Source organism: Suricata suricatta, chromosome 13 (genome assembly GCF_006229205.1).
Source record: "Suricata suricatta isolate VVHF042 chromosome 13, meerkat_22Aug2017_6uvM2_HiC, whole genome shotgun sequence".
In the NCBI taxonomy this organism is placed as follows: Eukaryota; Metazoa; Chordata; class Mammalia; order Carnivora; family Herpestidae; genus Suricata; species Suricata suricatta.
Window position 1 is genome coordinate 19,207,485 of NC_043712.1, and position 14,203 is coordinate 19,221,687.

General features: G+C 51.6%; 1 protein-coding gene across 2 annotated transcripts in view; it reads left to right on the top strand.

Annotated features, from left to right (window-relative positions):
* LOC115276753 (kinesin-like protein KIF12) overlaps positions 1-13,806 on the top strand; it is a 29,009-nt gene extending 15,203 nt beyond the window's left edge. For both annotated transcript variants that reach the window (XM_029920854.1, XM_029920855.1), the window contains exons 14-23: positions 654-862; positions 2,084-2,226; positions 3,887-3,963; positions 4,759-4,875; positions 5,350-5,451; positions 6,207-6,253; positions 11,372-11,453; positions 12,476-12,643; positions 12,925-13,098; positions 13,657-13,806. In XM_029920854.1, coding sequence (XP_029776714.1) covers positions 654-862; positions 2,084-2,226; positions 3,887-3,963; positions 4,759-4,875; positions 5,350-5,451; positions 6,207-6,253; positions 11,372-11,453; positions 12,476-12,643; positions 12,925-13,098; positions 13,657-13,688 — 1,151 coding nt within the window. In that variant the 3' untranslated portion in view covers positions 13,689-13,806. The remainder of the gene's footprint in view (positions 1-653; positions 863-2,083; positions 2,227-3,886; positions 3,964-4,758; positions 4,876-5,349; positions 5,452-6,206; positions 6,254-11,371; positions 11,454-12,475; positions 12,644-12,924; positions 13,099-13,656) is intronic.
* The last annotated feature ends 397 nt before the right edge of the window (positions 13,807-14,203 follow it).

The following is a 14,203-nucleotide window of genomic DNA, read 5'->3' on the forward strand; positions in this document are numbered from 1 at the left end:
GAAGGGCCCTGGGCAAGGCACCTAACCTCTTGGAGACTCAGGTCCCCTGTCTTCAAAGGGGAAAAATAGCACTGACTTTCTAGGGCCGTGGTGGGAACTGAATTCGGTTCTGTGGTGTGGGGAAAGTGTTGGTACAAAGCGGGCGCATAGTAGGTTCTCAGTGAACGGAAGCTGCTCTCATCGTTTTTCCTACTGGTATTTGCTGGGGCTGCGGGAAGCCGGGAGTCAGACAGGGAGCTGAGTTCCAGTCTGGGCTATGCCTTGGACTTCCTGTGTGGTCTCCGCTCTGTCATTTCTTCCCCCTGGGTCTCATTTCTCACGTGGGGAAGGGGCCCAGTCAGGCTTGCCCTGCTGGCTCACGTAGTGTGAGGTCCAGGCGGAATGAATGAGCCGGCGGGAGAGGCTACAGGTGGCCAGGCCTCTCCGGGAGTCTGTTCTGGAGCCTGAACCCAGGGCTGCGTCTGGACCACGTTGTGTTTGGTCAGCGCCTCCTCTGAAACAGCCACCTTGGCCCTTTGGGACTCCTGACCCCGGGCAGGGCTTTACAAGGGATCGATGAGCGCAGACCTGGCCTTGGAGCCCTGATTGGCTCTGGCTGAGCGGGGCAAATAGCAAGGTCACCTACAAGCCGAAGTCCCCCTCCCCGGTCTCAGTTCACAGCTGCTGCGGGGAGAGGGACGGTGACTCCGCTGTCCCCACACTGACTGAACTTGTGAGTGACCCCGAGGCAGGAGAGCCCAGGACCATGTGGGGTCTCAGGGCCCTGTTTCTGCTGCTCACGGCCTGCCTGGCGGTGAGTGCCAGCCCCGTGCTGACGCCGCCCGAAGACATCCAAGTGCAAGAGAACTTCGCTATCTCTAGGGTAAGGCTGGCCTGTCTGGAGGCCAGGGCGTCTGAGCAGGGGGGCCTTGCAGGGGGCCAGCCTCCCTATCTGGAACTCGGAGGGGGCTCCCCCCAGACCATCCGGGATTCCTCGCAACTACAGCTTTATGCCTCTGCCATTCTGTGGGCCTCTTGGCTAACAGTCTCTGAACCCTACGCCCCCACGTGTGAACCTGCCCCCTTGGGCGGCTGGGGGACCCTGTGCTTCAATTCCTGCCCAGCCTGGAAAAGGCTTCGTGCAGACCACTGCCCCTGCGGCTCCCCTCACGGGCCTTAGCTCTTTGTGACTCCTGCGCCCCTCCCCCAGCCCCTCACCTTTCAGCCACTCCCTTCTCCCTGACACCCCCTCCCCCTCCCCCTCCCCCGTGACCATCCTGGGCGCTCTGCCCTCATAGGCCTGGCTGTGGGCAGATCTGGGGTGGCACAGGGCAGACATGAGGGATGGGGGGAGAAGGGGAACAGGAGGGAGATGGAGCCGGTGGGATGAAGGGGGCTGGGCATTAAGCGCTGTGTGGGGGAGCCCCAGGACCACCTTCCAGCCCCAGCTCTGTCCCCAGTCACTGGGTGACCTTGAGCAGGACCTTGTCCACCCGGGGCTCAGTCTCCACGTTGGTATGAGGGGCTCTCAGACCCTCCTAGCGGTGGATTTTGTCAATGCTCAGAGACCAGCAGGGTTGGGGGCGGAGGGGCCGGAGGAGCAGGGTCCTGTGGTCATCGGGGATGGCGAAGCGTGGGAGGCTCCCTGGGGCCTCCGGGGGCGTGAGAGCTCTTCCAGCCCTCTGCCCTGTGGGCAGGAGGAAGCAGCGGCAGCCTTGTCCCGAATTGTCAGTTCAAGGAAAGGAGGTCATTTCTAACCTCCGAGGTGCTGAGCTCCCTGTCTCTGGAGGAGTGAAAGACAGGAGTGCTGCTCTGGGGTCTGTGGTTGACCATGACCTTTGAGCACGGCGGTTTGTGCCTCATCCACGTGAGCAGCACAGATCCTGTGCTGAAGCAGAGGAAGGCCTTCCCCTGAGCAGGGGTGGGGGCCCCTCCTCGGCTTGCCATGATCACCACTAGGCCCCATCCCATCTTGAAGTTGCATGGTCTCCAATTAGCTACTGGACGTCACGACTTCTCCTTAGCATTGAGAGGAGGGAGGGGAGCCTGGCCAGTCGTCTTTGCGAGGCAAACCAGATCCTCAGAGCTCGCGGCTGTCTCCTAGATCTATGGGAAATGGTTCCACGTGGCCGTGGGCTCCACCTGCCCATGGCTGAAGAAGTTCATGCACAGGATGTCCATGAGCACGCTGGTGCTGGGCGAGGGGCCGACGGACAAGGAGATCAGCATGACCAGCACTCGTTGGCGGTGAGAGTGGGGATGGGCTGGGAGGGACGAGGAGGACCGGACACCCCCAGCCACCCCTGCCTGGCTCCGGTCACCACCCTGTCCCTGAGAGTTAAGGTCTCCACCTCCAGCCAGGACCTTGCCCCTGACTCCAGGGCCCTCTGCTGCCCTCCCCAACACATGCCTATTTTGCAACCTGCCCTCGATCGTGCAGTGTCCCTTAGCTCAGCACCCTCCCAGATCCCAGGACCCAACCTGGAAACCGGGGTGGGAAGGAAGGGTTGAGACTCCTCTCTCTGCTGCCACTCGTCAGTCTACGATCAAGCCCTGTCCATTCTCTTCCTAAGTCCCTCCAAGCTGTCGCTTGTCTCATCTCTACCATCCCCACGCTGCCAGGCCACCTGCTTTTCATCCCTGGCCGTCTACACCACCACCTCTACACTTCTCCCCGCCTCTAATCCCAAACCTTTTACCCAGCAAACGAAAGACTTCTTGAAAACTCAAATCTGCTCAAACCTTTCCATAGCTCCCTAGTGCCCTGGGAGGAACATGCAAGTCCTTCCAGGCCCCTGCCAGCACTTGCCAGGAATTCGGTGACCCAGCCATGTAGATCTTTCAGCTCCTGAAGCCCTCCACCCTCTTGCAACCGACATTCTTTCTATTGGCGAAACCCCTCCCCATCTCCCAGGGCTAATTCCTATGGATCCTTTAGGATGCAGGTTCTATGTCACTTCCTCCAGGAAGCCATCCCTGACTGCCACCTCCCCCACCACCACCAAGGCTCAGGCTACACACCTTCCTTTGTGTTCTTGGAGCACCTCATGCTTCTCCCACTTGGCACTTAGCACCCTGACTGCATCTGCCTCTGGCCTGCCCATGGGCCCTGCTCAGTTCTGAGGCCCATGAGGGGACAGAGTCCATCCTGCCCTCCTCTATGTCCTCAGCCTGTAGCACAGTGCCTGGCACATAGATGCTGCTCGATAAATTTTAATAAGATAAGTAACAATTGTAACAACAGCTAGTATGTGCATAGTACTCATTCTAAGCTGTTTTTTTTTAAAGGTTTGTTTATGTTTGAGAGAGAAAGAGAGAGAGCAAATGGGAGAAGGGCAGAGAGAGTGGGAGACACAGAATCCAAAGCAGGCTCCACGCTCTGAGCTGTCAGCACAGAGCCTGTTGCAGGGCTCCACCCCATGAACCGCGAGATCGCAACCTGAGCCAAAGTCAGATGCTTAACGGACTGAGACACCCAGGTGCCCCAAAGCTGTTTAATAGTGTCTCATTGGATCCTCAAAACCACCATGTGAGGTGTCAGTAGCCCCATTTCATGGAGGGACCTGGGGCCAGAGAGACACAGGGTAACAAATGAGTTAAAGCATTCATTCATCACTCTCCCCTCCCCATGCGTCAGTCTGATGTACAGATTTGGTTCAGGAAGCTAGCTGATGCTTAGGGCTGGCTTTAAGGGGGTGGCATGAATTAGTCCCTTTCTCCTCTGTCCCTCTGTTCCCTTGTTTGTGAGTGGGTCTCCTAGGACTGGCATGAGGATTAAACAAGATATTTGAAGTGCTAGTTTCCAAATTACAAAAGGAAAACATGTGGAGAGGACCCGTGGGAGAGTGGGTGTGGGGACCACGGTCTCTACCAGTGGTTACCTTTCTTTTGGTTTGTACATCTCCAGGAGAGGCACCTGCGAGGAGATCTCGGGGGCTTATGAGAAAACCGACACTGACGGAAAGTTCCTCTATCATAAATCTAGTAAGTTGAATTGGAGGCATCTTCTGAGCTCTGCCTTTGCTGAAAAAGACCTTGATGTGCCTTAACCTGTTTTTCTTTGTGCCTTGGCTCTCTGTGCCCCTACAGCCTTCCTTCCCATTTTCCTGACCTGTCTTCTGGGCTTTCTGTATATATTCCTCCTTGTTCCCCTCTCTCACCTTCTCTCTTCTGTACTCATAAGCATCCAGAATGAAAGGGATGTCACTGAATTCTGAGGACAGCATCAAGATTTCATCAGCGTTCATGGGTAGCGTCTGCAACCCGTTGATAAAAATTGTGCTAAGCGTCTACCATGTACAGTGTGCATGGTGCTAAGTGACAGACGGACTTGGACGTGGATTTATTCATTCACCCAGCAGATGTTTATTGACTATGTGTCAAATAACCCGTGTTAGAAGTGCAATATATGAATGTTTGGGTAGGTGGCTGGTTGAATAAAGAAAGGAATGAGAAAATAAGCAGATGATTGGTAAATGAGCACATTTGTGGATGGCAGATAAGTGATTTAATCTGTCATCTAACATAAATTGATGGATTAAAGGATGGAGGAAAGAAGTGGGGAGAGAAGGGAAGGGAGGAAGAAGGAAATGGTTTGATGGATGGAAGGATGGATGGAGGGGATGATGGTGGATGAATCAATGATAAATATATGGAGGGGATGGATGGACAGATGGAAGGATGGGTGACCAGATGATGATGGGGGAACAGGTGAAGGATCCCAGGCTAGAAGAGCCTTCTGAAAACTGATTCCTTTGGCCTCCTGTGTCTCCCACGCAGGATGGAACATCACCATGGAGTCCTACGTGGTCCACACCAACTATGATGAGTACGCCATCCTTCTGACCAAGAAAATCAGCCACCACCATGGGCCCACCATTACCGCCAAGCTCTATGGTAAAGGCGTGGATCTAGATAAGTCCGCAGGAGTTGGGGTGGGAGAGGCCTGTTGTGATTTAGGGACAGTGGAGTGGGGAGGAGTTGGGAGTTTTGCTCTGTCCTCCTGATAAAACTCCAGTTATGGGAAAGGTGGAAACGTTTACTCTCCCTGGAGGACGTAGGGCTCAGTCTCCCATCTGAGGTAGAAGCCTCTTCTCTGGGTCTTTATTGTAGACCCAGAGAGTTCCAGGCCTTCCAGCCCTAACAGAACCAGCAGAAAAAGCCATGGATGGAGGTTTGCAAGACCCGGCTGGGAGTCTGGGAGGGACACCTCTTCTTCTTGGTGGAGCCAGTCTTTCCATAAGTGTATTGACGAGATCACGCTGGGTGGATAGCTTTCAGCTTCTAAGTGATGATCACTGGGCACAATAATCCCAGGCCTTGCTAGCCTCAGTACCTGTGTCTAGGTGTCTTCTCTGCTTCCCATTGCAGGGCGACAGCCACAGCTTCGAGAAAGTCTGCTGGAGGAGTTCAGGGAGGTTGCCTTGAGTGTGGGTATCCCCGAGGACTCCATCTTCATGATGGCCGACAAAGGTAAGTGCAACCCCACCCCCACCCCACCTCACATTTCTGTCTCCTCCTCACCCTTCACGACCCTCAGAGAACATCTTCCCAGGCCCTGGGTCTTTCCTATAACCCTCTGAGGTCGGTAGGATTATAGTCCCCCTCCCCTCTTTACAGAGAAGGTAGCTGGGGGCCCCAGATTTGCTCCAAGTCACAGAGCAAATGTCCTTGGCAGAGCTGAAATTAGAACCAGTTCAGCATTCAGTGTGGTGCCGCCTGTTAAAGTGAGGTTATAGCCAGAATCCATAGGTGCCTCTTAGAAGGCAATCCAGTATTGGGGTCAAGTATGGGCCTGAGTTAAGAGTATCGAAATTCAAGTTGCACTGTATAACTTCTGGCTAGTCAACCTTCCGGACCCTTATTTTCCTCATCTGTAAAATGGGGCATAATACTGCCTCTCTTCTAAGTTGCTGTGAGACGTCTGTGAGATAAAGCCTTTAAATACAGTAGCGCTTGCCCAGTGTCTAGTAAGTGCTCAGTAAGTGTTAGCCATTGCTGTTCTCCTGATGGTGCTGATGGCGATGACGGTGCAGCTGCCAGCCTGTCGCTTTTCCCATGAATGACCTTCAGCAAGCCATGTGGGTGGAGCCTTTCATGAAGTGGGCTAATGTACAAGACAGTTCCCAGCGGAGTGACCACCTGGCAGTCATCAGCAGGATGAAAGAAACAAAGCCCTCTCTGGGCCTTGGCCCTCTGATTCACCTCTCTATCCTGTCCTGGTCTAGGTGAGTGTGTCCCTGGGGAGCAGGAACCAGAGCCCTCTCCACTCACGGTGAGCACCTCTTTTTCCCACCCCACCCCCCACCCTGCCTGCTTGAGTTTTGCTGCCCTTGCTTAGGTCCCCCCTGTGGTGCGTGAGGTCATTGAGAGAGGTTGAGAGAAGGCAGTGGTAGGCATGGGCTCTTGACATCAGGACCCCGCCCCCCTCAACCAGGGCTCAATCTCAGATCTACCATCTGTGCCAGTTGCTGCCCCATCCAAACCTCACTTTTCCTCATCTGTGAAATGGGGTAGTTACACTTACCCCTTCCACAGGCTAAAATTCAGTAACATATTGCAAAAACTCTTAGCATAGTGCCTAAAACCAGTAAAATAATAATGATGATACTCAATGCTTAGAAAATAAAAGATCAAGTCAATTGATCTCTAAAAAACCAGCAAACCTGAGAGCAGGCCGCTTCTTGGCCAACTCCTCTCTAATTCTGCCTTTTGAGTTTTTGGGCTTCCTTACTCTTCTATTTTCCTGCCTTTACCATATTATGTAAGCTTTCTTCATTTTAGTCTCTGATGATTTGGAAATTATATGTCTGGATTTATTCTACTGATGTGTGTGCATGTGTGTGTGTGGGCGTGGATATACGTGTGTTTCTACATGTTTAAATTTTCAAGGTCATGTTTCTAAACAAATATATATTATAAATATATTAGACACATAGTCTCAAAAAATTTTAAAACATACAAGAAAGTAAAAAAAAGATAGTAGTGTCCTTATTCCTACATAGAACCAACACTGTTAACATATCATTTGCTTCTCTATTTTTAAAGAAAAATTACCATTGATTTTATGAAAACCAACATATGCTCATTATAAATAATTAAAATAAAAAAGATAACAAAAATAAAGAATTAAAATAATGCCGAAAAGGATATATATAAAATAAGAATTGAAAAAAAGCCACCACCCAAAAACTACCACTAGTCACATTAATCCAGAAACTGGGCATGTGTGCATGTGGAGGGACACACAGACAAAAAGAATGCAGGCACAGATTTAGGCATACTATTCTTAAATGGGATGATATTACAGATGCTATTTTGAGTTTTAAAAAGCATTCATTGTAGTTTTATTTGGATGAAAAAATGAGCGGACGTTTTGAACCTCAAATTAGCATCTGTCGCCATCTTTCTGTCACTGAGCAAAAGTCCTGTAATGGATCCTACATCACTTAGTGAACAAAGTCACAGCTTCTCTGTTCCTGAGTGACTTCTTTCTATTAATCTCTTCGTTAGCGCCCTTTCTTTACCAAGTGGTATTTTCAGGGAGGGCTCATGGGTGTTTTAATCCCGGAGTTCTTCCATTTGAGAAAAGCCTCCCCATTTCCTTCATACTTGAATGGCATTTTGCTTGGGCGTCACTTTTTTTTTTTTTTATCAAAAAGAAACTTTTTTGTTGTTGTTTTTTTTTTTAATAGTTTATTGTCGAATTGGTTTCCATAGGGCATCGCATTCTTGGGTCATGTTTCTTTTCCCTCAGAACTGCTGTCTGTCTGCGCTCCTCCATTGTCCTCAAGCCCTAATTATCACTCTGGGAAAGCCTGAGGCCAGCCTGGTATTTCTCCTTGTAAGCAATTTGTTTCTTCTGCCCAGATGCCTGGGCAAACTTTATCCTTGAACTCTGTATCTTTTTTTTTTCTTGTTTTTTTTTTAAGTAAGCTCTAAGCCCAATCTGGGGCACAAACTCACAATCCTGAGATCAAGAGTCACATGCTCTACTGACTGAGCCGGCCAAGACACCCCAAAGACTTAACAGGGACAGGTCTTGGTGTTGAGAATTCCATATCGGAATTTCCACCCTTCCCATCCACAGAGTCTATTTTTTCGGTGTTTTAGGGAGCCCTCTTGCACTATGTGGAAATTCATCTTCTATTCCCTCTTTGGGAAACACTTGTTTTCTCATCCTAGAGCATCTTTGTCTTCCACACATACTAGGTGTTCTCAGTTGCTTTCATCTGTATTCACGGGCTTCTCCCGGGGTTCTCACTAAGTCTTTCTTCTGGGATACTCATTCCAGTTAGCCGCATCTATTCTGTTCCTTGCCATTTCTGACCTATTCACTAGCTCTGACTGTGTGTTCTCTTCGTTCTCAATTTTTTTTTTAAATCTAGGCCTGAATTTTGTCTTTTATTGTGTTCTGTTGTTACCATTTTTGTCTTTGAGTCTTGTTTTCATAAATACATGTTTCCATGAATTCTATAGCTTGAGGCCACTGAAGAATTTCCTTCAGCTTGAGTTGTATTTCCTTCTACATTGGTGTTGTTGGTGGGGTTTCCTAGACCAACACCTGTGGAACAGAAGGTGTGAGGGGAGACTTGGGCAGGAGAAGCAGAGCTATGATGTGGTCCTGAGGCCTCAGGCTCCCCTGTGGGAGCTCCAGAACTGGGGGGGTGGGCAGGCTTCGGAGTTGTCCCATGATGGTGTTGAGGAGTGAGGCCTTCATACCTGGATGTTGATCATGTTTTGGGGATCAGTCTGGGGAGGAAGCATGACCTTGAGTGGAGGGGTCCCCCTAGCTGAGGCGGTTTCCAGCAGGGGCTGACTGCTGAGGCAGTCCTCAGGGGGGTTCATGACAGGGGCCACCACAGTCGGGCACTTTCTCTAGTGCAGCCTGAAATTTCAGAAACGGGTCTGGATAGTTTCTGTACCATTTCTTTTTATCTTGTTCCTGCTAGTTTTAGCCTGTCTGTTGTGATATGGTGGGGTGGGGGTTTCACTTATTCCTTAACCCTTTACCCAATAAAATTGAGCTGAATCCCCTCTTTTGTGTTCCATCTACTTTTCTGAAGTCCAAGGAAAGGGTGGGAAGGAGCAGGGGTGGAAGAGCTTTCCTAAGGTGCGCCATCTTGGTTGGAATGCCCTTGCTGGTTTTCTCTTTTGAAGAACTACGTGGGGTTCATTCCACCTGGTCAGGGCAGTGATGCACGCTGTCCCATGTCGAAACCCCTGGTGCATTAGATCGTGTGGCCCCAGAACCGTCACAGCCTCTAGTCTGTTTCCTCTTTTCATCCCAGAAATCATCTTCACTATTCCTCTGTCAGAAGAGGAAAAAGATAGGGTCCCTTAATTTTCTTCTCTCAGGATTCAGGAGTCTTCGAGAGAACAGTCAGGTTCAATGACTTGGGAGTTAGAGGGTAGAGTTAGAAGCTGACCTTCCTGTTCAGCTCCAAAATACTTGATTTCTTTCCTAGATCAAGTTTTACTTTTTGCTTTAAACTATGCCCCTTCCCTTGACTGAGTAATGCTGATGAACATTTGGAGATCGGTATTCTGAATTCATTTTTTTGCTATTAGGAATTGGAGAAGGCAATTTTGAGGGAAATTTAGCAGATCTTCCATTCTTCTCTCCAGGCTTTCCACATGTCTGTTTTTGTGGATGTAATCCGAGGTTGACATGTATATTTTCCACCTATTGTTTTGAAAATTACTTTTAACATTTACATTGAGTTATGTGACCATTGTAACAGTCATTTAACCTCAACTGTGTTTTATTGGCTTTATTGTTTACCATAATTTCTTGCTATCACATCATCCATTTTGTTGTACTTAGGTTCCCCTCTCAATTGGTGGGATATTTCTTTTTTGTATGGTTAAGATTTTATTTTTAAGGAATCTCTATACCCCATGTGGGGCTCAAACTCACAACCAAAGATTAAGAGTTGCGTTTTCCACTGACTGAGCCAGCCAGGTGCCCTGGACTATTTCTATAAGTAGTTTGTTTTTTTTTCCCCCTGAATAAGCACATGGGTGGCAAACATGCATGTTTGAAACTGTCTGTGTATCACATGGTCAACAACTTGGACGAGTACAGAATCCCCGGGTTACAATCTTTTCTCTCTTATAAACGTAAGATGTTGCTCTGGAGTTTCTGTCCTTTAATGCTGCTGTTTACTCCACAGGTCACTGGGCTCTCTATCCTTTGTCTCTAGGAAATGTCTAGGTGGGGCTCTTCCTCAATCTTGCCTCATTCTCTTTGACCCCTCAAGTCTGTCTTCAACTCCAAAAAGTTTTCTTCTATTATTTCTATATTGATTTCCTCCCTTCTAGAATTCCTACTATGTGAATTTGTGTCTTATAATCACTAACCAGTTTATTGTCTCTATGGTGTGGGCAAATTCAACAAAGTCCTTTCCATTTCCATTAACTTCCTTCTTCTTTCATTCTGTTCATTTCCGTAGCTCTTGGCCCAATATTGATGCAGTGTCATCTTGAATTTACGGTGTTAAGTTTTCTCCTGTTTCATTCAATCCTTCTGTGTGTGATGGAGATATTTCCCCAGATCAACCTGATTCTTCTGAGCAGCTGCATTTTTTCAGTTGTTCCATGATTTTTCTCTCTTCCTTCATCCTCACCAAGGAAGGCCTATGTGCAAGCAGCTTGAGAGACGGTTGGGAGTCCCTGATCACAGCTTTTGGTTGCACCTTAAAAGGAGAAGGGCAGCACTGAAGGTTACAGTGTTACTACAGATTTACTTTTTTAGATTCCAGTCTCTCCCATGCCTGCTAGCTGGCAGTTTCCCTGCCTCATCCCCTTTTTAATGGCCTTGGGATCCTGCCTCAGTGGCCTCTACACTCAGAGAACCTTCAGGCAGCCTCGGCAGCCTGCCCTGCCCTTTGGTCCCCACCCCCACAGCTAAGAGTGTCAGGGTCAGTCTGGGGGTCCCTTCTCCATACCTTCTAGGTGGCTTTTCCTTTGCAAGCAACTAATGATGATGGTCTGGTCAACCCTTCCTGCAAATCAGTCACATCCACATTCCACGTGTAGAAACACCTTCAAGCTCCTAGCATGGAAATGCTCCTCTTCCCTGGCTTCCAATTCGGATAGATTCTTTCCCTCGTCATCTTATTCCTTTGGGCGCTTCAACTAGAATTGGGATGCAGGGGTGTTGTTCTACTTCATGGTTCTGATTTTCCTTTCAGACTAGAAGCCAATCCTGTGATGCCCATTGTGGGACTCAAGTTGATGCTTTTGGGAAAACAGTCCATTAAGCAGTGTAGTAACTCTGCTTCTGTCTACACCCTGATTCCCAAAGCAAATGGTTTTTCCATATTCCAGGGGTACAGGTGAGCAGTAGTGGCAAGGTCCCCACAACAGCTTCTCTTTCTGTCCACCCCAGAGAGCCCGGCGGGCCGTGCTGCCCCAGGAAGAGGAAGGATCAGGGACTGGGCAGCTAGACACTGATTTCAGCAAGAAAGAAGGTAACAACCGCTCACCTTTCCACCCACGTCTGTCACACGCCGGAGAGGAAGGGCCCACACAAGCTGCCCTCACCACCACGAAGTCTCTTTCTTATTTGTCTGCTGACCAAGGACTGGGACTAGGAAAGGCAAACCAAGGCCTCTGCGTGGTGCCAGGGGTTGTGAGGGGAGAGAGAGGAGGGTAAGGCGTGGCCCCCAGGCTCAGGAACGCACCACTCCACGAGGAGCAGCAGTTCTGGCCCTGTCTGTGCCTCCGTGTGGCCTCCTCGCCTACGTTCGCTCCTCTCTGAAGCGGATGACAGCCTGCTGCCCTCACTATCAGGGCTTTTGTGGGAGTGACTTGGAGAAGGATGTGAGGATGCCCTGGGCCGTGACAGTGTTCATGACCAACTCATCCTCCAACCTGCTCAGCAAACGCTGAGCCCTGCTCCCTCTTGTGGGAACTGGGGGGTCACAGAGACAAACTAGTGTTTTTTTGGAACATGTGGTCGGATAGAGGAGGCAGGCAGAGAAGAAACTGATGAACCCAAGAGGCAGAGTTAGCTCAGGGAGTGGGGGAGCTCAGAGGACGGAGGAGTCAGGGAATCAAGGAGGACTTCCTGGATGAAGGGAAACTCATGCTGTGTCCAGGTTACCCAGGCAGGGGTCTATGGAGGAAGGCACTCCAGGGCCAGGAGCAAGGGCAGCAGAGGCTTGGGAGTGGGACTTCAGTGAGGAGGTCAGGCTGGCTGGCATGAACAGACAAGACCAACACAGGGGGTGATGGGTCAGGGGGTCGCTGGGTTATGGAGTGGAATGGGCACTGATTTTGGAGTCCACAGGGTTTTAAATCTCAGCACTGTGTGATCCTGGGCAAGTCACTTTACCTCCGTGTCCATTTCCTCACCTATAAAAATGAGTTGACGAGCCTTCCTCGGAGTGCAGAGGGTAAAACCAAACTAGACGGTGCATGTGAAGCGTCCCGCCTGGTGACAGGTATACAGTAAGCACTCAGTAAGAGCTGCTGCTCTGCCCCGCCCCAGACGCCTGCCAGCTGGGCCACGCAGAAGGCCCTTGCCTGGGGATGGTCCTGAGGTATTTCTACAATGGCTCCTCCATGGCCTGTGAGACCTTCCAATATGGCGGCTGCCTGGGCAACGGCAACAACTTCGCCTCAGAGAAGGAGTGTCTGCAGACCTGCCGAACCGTGGGTGAGCCCGGGGCCCCCGTCTCCATGCGTGTGGCACCCCACAACCCTGAGGTGACATTCCAGGGGTGGAATCCCAGGGCACGCTTCCTGAAGTCACGGGAATCGCATGTTTGGATGCGGGTGACCCAGGAAGCGTTGGGTTTCCCTGGGCCCCAGCTTCCCAGTCCAGAGGGACCCCGTGCTCTGCGTGAGCGGGCGCCCTGGTTCGGGCCCTTTGCGGGGCGTCCTGGGTCAGCCGCGCAGAAGGACCACCGACGCTCTGCACCTCCCTCTCCCCCACAGCGGCCTGCAACCTCCCCATAGTGACCGGCCCCTGCCGCGGCTTCGAGAAGCTCTGGGCATTCGATGCCGTCCAGGGGAAGTGCGTCCTTTTCGTCTACGGCGGCTGCCAAGGCAACGGCAACAAGTTCTACTCGGAGAAGGAGTGCAAGGAGTACTGTGGCGTCCCTGGCGATGGTAGGAGCCCCCTGGGCGCCGCTGGGTCCAGGCTGAGAGCCCTGCTGGGAGGTGGGGGTCCGGAGCGGGGAGTTCTAGACTGCACCAGATGACCAGCCCATCCGCTCTCCGGGCCTGTTCCCCGTCTGTAAAATGGGGCTAAACCCTAATGGGACGGGGAGCCCAGGGAGGCACTGGCCAGACCTGAGTTCTGGGGCTGCCGCAGAAGTGGCTGATTCCACAGTGGCTGGCCGGTGAGGACACAGCTGTCGGCAGCTGTCACTAGGACCGATGGCCATGCTGTGATGACCGCAGTAACAGCGTGCCAGGGGGACGGCGGCCATTTGATTTCTGTGCCCCGTCTCCCCACTGAGAGAAGGGGCCAAAGACCAGATCATCCTGTGGAGTGTGCTTTGGCGATAGCACGTCATGCAGCAAGCAGAAGTTTCTGGCCTCAAGCTCAGGTCCCAAGTCGGCCCAAGCTGCCCTCCCTCCTCCATGAGGTGTCCCGCTCCCCAGATGGTCCCCAGACCCCCTGGGCGAGCCCTGCACCTACTCGCTGAGTTTCTGTGTCCACAGGTGACAAGGAGCCGCTGCCCATGGCCAGCTGACCGGTCTGCAGGCCACATGGTGGTGGGGAGGGCGCGGGCCGCGTCTGCCCCGGGGTCCCCAGCAGGCCAGGCTGGGTGACCCAGGTTCAAATAAAAACCAAATCATGGACTCCTGAAACGCAGCGTCGTGACTGTCTGTCGTCAGCGGGAAGGGTAAGGGGTGGTGGTGGGGGCGACAAAGCTGGGCAGGCAGCACTCACCCTGCTTTCCCCGGAAGGGAAACGTGTGATAGAACGGCCCTCAGGACGTGAAATCGGGCGTGCAGACGGAGACCCAGATCCATTCTGTTTCCTCCACGACACCGTCAAGTGGGACTTGCGCCCCGAAAAGGAGAGGAAGCTGTGGGGACTTGTCTGTGGGAGAGGTTTGAACAGGGGCTCGGAAGAGAGGCCCGTGCCCTCTGCGCCCAGGCCCTGGGCAGGCCCCGGCCACCGTGCCCGCATCAACAACCCCTGCCCTCCGCAGCACCAGCACCCACACCAGCATTTTGCCGAGGCCACAGCCACGTGCCAGCA